This window comes from Zonotrichia leucophrys, chromosome 3 (assembly GCF_028769735.1).
Source record: "Zonotrichia leucophrys gambelii isolate GWCS_2022_RI chromosome 3, RI_Zleu_2.0, whole genome shotgun sequence".
Lineage (NCBI taxonomy): Eukaryota > Metazoa > Chordata > Aves > Passeriformes > Passerellidae > Zonotrichia > Zonotrichia leucophrys.
The window spans coordinates 30,208,685-30,213,013 of NC_088172.1; the positions used below are offsets into that span (position 1 = coordinate 30,208,685).

General features: G+C 51.7%; 1 protein-coding gene across 1 annotated transcript; it reads left to right on the plus strand.

The window, feature by feature from the left end:
• The first annotated feature begins 507 nt into the window (after nucleotides 1-507).
• LRATD1 (LRAT domain containing 1) lies at nucleotides 508-2,425 on the plus strand. Its single transcript, XM_064707737.1, has 2 exons — nucleotides 508-629; nucleotides 1,207-2,425. The coding sequence occupies exon 2, from the start codon at nucleotides 1,244-1,246 to the stop codon at nucleotides 2,096-2,098; it is 855 nt and encodes a 284-aa protein (XP_064563807.1). The 5' UTR covers nucleotides 508-629; nucleotides 1,207-1,243; the 3' UTR covers nucleotides 2,099-2,425.
• Nucleotides 2,426-4,329: the final 1,904 nt, after the last annotated feature.

Sequence of the window (4,329 nt, forward strand, 5' to 3'; positions counted from 1 at the left end):
CAGCCTCGAGGGACAGAGCAACTCTTGGCCACCTGCGTCCCTCCTGGGCGGGTTGGTTTGGTAGGAAATACTCTTTTTTTTTTTTTAATTTATTTTTATTTCTTTCTTTTTTACTTCTGTCCAATGCAGCGGCTTCACGGGGTGGGCACGATCTTCAACATCCTTTCCCCGGGACGTACCGCCTGCGGCAGCCCCGGGTTCGGCCAGAGCAGCCCGGGGCTCGGGGCTCGGCGGGGGCAGCCCGGGGCTCGGTGGCGGCAGCCCAGGTGTCGGGACTCGGTGGGGGCAGCCCGAGGGTCGGGGCTTGGGGGGGCCAGCCCGGGGCTCGGAGCTCGGCGGGGGCCCCCCGGGGTGCGGGCCCGGCGTGGCAGCAGCAGCGGGGCCCGGGCGGGCAGAGTCGCGGCCCAGCCCCGCCGCCGCCGGGCGCGGCCAATGAGCGCGGCCGGGGCGGGCTCGGGAGCGGCGCCGCCGCTACTTATCCTCGCCGGAGGGGCCGGGCAGCCCAGAGCGGCGCGGGCGGAGGAGCCGGGTGGCGGCGGCGAGCACGGGTGGTGCTTCCTCTGCGGCGCCCATGGGGACAGGACGACTTTAAAGGAGTTTGGGGGGGTTCTGGCGCTGGGCGACCACGGGTACGGAAGGGGACGGGAGGGACCCCTCGGGCAGGGGGTGCCGATCGCCTGCTCTTTGCCTGTGCTTTGCGGGGTCCCGGCCGGGCTGCCGGCACCGGGCGGGCAGGGCTGGCAGCTCCGGGGCCGTGCGCTCCTCCTGCCACCTCCCCGCACCCAGCGGGGTCCGGCTGCGTACCGCTGGAGGGAGGGGCTCGGGACCCTCCGGCCGGAGCCTCCCCGAGCCCCCGGAGCCCTCTCCCCTCGCAGAGCGGAGACTCACGGTGCAACTCCGTCCCCCCGCGCTGAGGCGGCGGGCGGCGGGGAGGCTCTCCCGGCGCTCGGAGCCGCCGCTCCGGAGTCGGGGCTCTGCCCTGCCCCGCACCCCGGGGACAGGGGGAAGGGTCCGCACTGGGAGTTTCTCCTTTGTAGGAAGGGGAGGGAAGGAGTCGGGGAGGGATGGGGTCTTAGGGCAGAATCGCTGAAATCTTTTGTATGTGCCTTGATTTATTTTTTTTCTTTCGTTCTTTCTTTCCTCTGCGTGCACTCTCCTTCCCATCTCTTGTTCTTCTCTGTGCCTGCCCACCCCACCCTCCTTTAGATCCGGCGATTTCTGCCCTCGCCTCGCCCTGTCATTGATGGGAAATCAACTGGATCGCATCACCCACCTGAATTACAGCGAGCTGCCGACCGGGGACCCCTCGGGGATCGAGAAGGACGAGCTGCGCGTCGGGGTGGCTTACTTCTTTTCGGATGAGGAGGAGGACCTGGACGAGCGAGGCCAGCCAGACAAGTACGGCGTGAAGGGCTCCGGCAGCCCTGGGCAGGAGACGCCCACCCACCACCTCCACCACCAGCTGGTGCTGAACGAGACTCAGTTCTCCGCTTTCCACGGCCAGGAATGCATCTTCTCCAAGGTCAGCAGCGGCCCCCAGGCTGGGGACCTGAGCGTCTACTCGGTGTCAGCCCTGCCAGCCCTCTGCAAGCCGGGGGACCTGCTGGAGCTGCTCTACCTGGGGCCGTCGGAGCACCCGCCGCCGCACTGGGCCGTGTACGTGGGCGGCGGGCAGATCATCCACCTGCACCAGGGGCAGATCCGCCAGGACAGCTTGTACGAGGCGGCCGCGGGCAACGTGGGCCGGGTGGTGAATAGCTGGTACCGCTTCCGCCCGCTGGTGGCCGAGCTGGTGGTGCAGAACGCCTGCGGGCACCTGGGCTTAAAAAGCGACGAGATCTGCTGGACTAACTCCGAGAGCTTCGCCGCCTGGTGCCGCTTCGGGAAACGGGAGTTCAAAGCCGGGGGGGAGCTGCAGGCGGCTGCTGGCACCCAGCACCAGCAGCAGTACTATCTCAAAATCCACTTGGCGGAGAACAAGGTGCATACGGTGAGGTTCCACAGCCTGGAGGATCTAATACGCGAGAAGCGCAGGATCGATGCCAGTGGCAAACTGAGGGTGATCAAGGACCTGGCTATAGTGGATGGGAAAGAATAGGGAGGAGCAGGAGAACGTGGCTATCTTCCTTCTGCCCTGCCCGGGGAGACCAGCCTGCCGTAGAGTCAGGAGGCTGCACCCTCCTTCCGTGGGACGCGACTGGAAGCAGGATCCATGGCAACATTCCAAAAAAAACCAGCATTCTTTACACCCATAGCCAGTATTTTGTTTGGCTTTTAATAGCATTAATGCTGAAAGAGCAAGAGGAAGAAAAGAGAGGGGGGAGGTGCAGGAAGGCTGTTCTCAGAGTATGTGGACAAAGTCTCTCCTGTCAATCGATGTTGACCATTTTAGCAACATGCCAATAAAATTTCAAATTGAAATTTCTTTTTAAATTTTTATTTCATGGCTTTAATCCATGATAAGTTTTAAGCATCTGGGACTGTGGATGTGGATGTAGCTAAATAAGATTTTAGCTAATATTTGCCTTGTGGCCAACCAAAAGCATCAGTCATACTTTTCTAACTGGGAGAGAAAGGGGGTACTGGGGTGGAGGGTAAATGCCTGTTTGTTTTGTTTCTCCACACTGCTGCTTCAGCCTGTAGCTGCAACCCAAATTTTGTCCCATCCAACTCTGGCAAGCTGTTTACTAGGAGAAAATACTTTGACATTTCTGCTTGAAATCTATCACATTTGAAATATTTGCCTTTGCTTTGTGTTTGCAGCTCTCTGCTAAATATCATCATAATGCATGAGCTCTTTCCACCTCTTCCTTCCTCCCACCCTCCCTGCCTTTTTTTTTCTTTTTTTTATTAAAAAAAAAAAAAAAGTTGGCGAGCAGCTGTTTTCCTAAAACTAAATTCAGTGGTTAAAAGGAAGTGGTGTATTTTGGAGAACAGTATACTCAGAGATCCAGACACTAGGATTTCATGCTTGAGCTGTGGGTTTCGTACCACTGCTTCGATATCTGTTCATATACAGGTCAATGGAATCCTGCAAGAAACAATTTTGAATTCTGCATGTTGCCTCATTGGAACAGCAAAATTGTGTATTTACAATTCCACTTCAAGAAATAGATGTAATGTGGCCAAGTTCATCTTGCATTTCAAATTCCCAGCAACTAAAAATTCTGTTCAGTGTAAGTTTAGAAAGCCACAGCAGCATTTAAAAGATGCCTTTTAATGTGATGTGAGCAATGCCTTGTCTGTATTTCAGATCCTGTTCACTCATTGCTTAATTCTAAGTTTTGAAGTGAAAGATCAGAGAATTAAATATATTTTAAAAAAATCTAAACAAGTATACTGGGGCATTTTTTTTTATTATACTGAGCTGCATATAACTTGTAATTTTGTCTTTGCATGTATCAGTGCTGAAAAGAAAATGCATTTGGTTTTGTTCTCTCTTTCCACATCAATGTCAGATGACAGAAGTAATAGCCCTCTTTTGTATATATTTATGATACACTCCACCCCCTATCAATGTACTGTGTCCCAACTCTTTTTTTTTTTTTTGTATTAAACAATGTCATAAGCAACCTTGTTGCAACAGTAATTTCATTTCTACAAAGCATTTGCCTACTATAGCTGAAGATGTGAGGGTGGAGTGTACTTCATTATAATAAAAGTGTTAGCCTAAATATCTTTAAGAAAAAGCAAACAAAAACCTGTACCCTCAAAACTGCACCTCTTTGGTGAAGGTCATTGAATTGGCTTTGTCCTTGCTAACACATGTGGCAAAAGTATGTGGTAATAGGCAGTGTTACTTTTATCATTTCCCCTAAAGTACCTTCTTAGTACAATATGGGGTAAAAATGTGAATTGTAATTACTCTCAAATACTATTGAAATAGCCTCAAACCACATCATACTTTTTAATAAATGTATAATATTTTAGCTTTATGTAGGGAGTAGTGGCTGATGATAACTTTTCCCATAACATGAACAGAATCTTCTACCTAGCGTTTGTGTATTTTATTGTTGTACATTAGATTGCCTAAATCCTCTTTTAGAACTGATTTCCCTGTACCACTTGGTGGGAGCACTGTGGGATTGCAGAAAGGCATTGAGTTTACAAGGCACTTGCAAAATATTAAAAACTGATAGAAGAAGGAAAGATGGGCAAAAGCAATTAATTTGATTTTTTCCCTTATAAAAATATGCATTAGAGATCTGAGGTTGCAAGAGGCAGGGAGAATTAGATGAAGAGGGAACAAGTACCAGAATGTTTATGAATGAACAAGAATAACATAGAGTTATAGTGTTATTTTTGAGTTCTGGAATGCTTTTTCTTCAA

What these genes read in the sequence shown, in the direction of transcription:
- LRATD1 (XM_064707737.1), top strand. Translation starts at nt 1,244, where the DNA reads ATGGGAAATCAACTGGATCGCATCACCCACCTGAATTACAGCGAGCTG.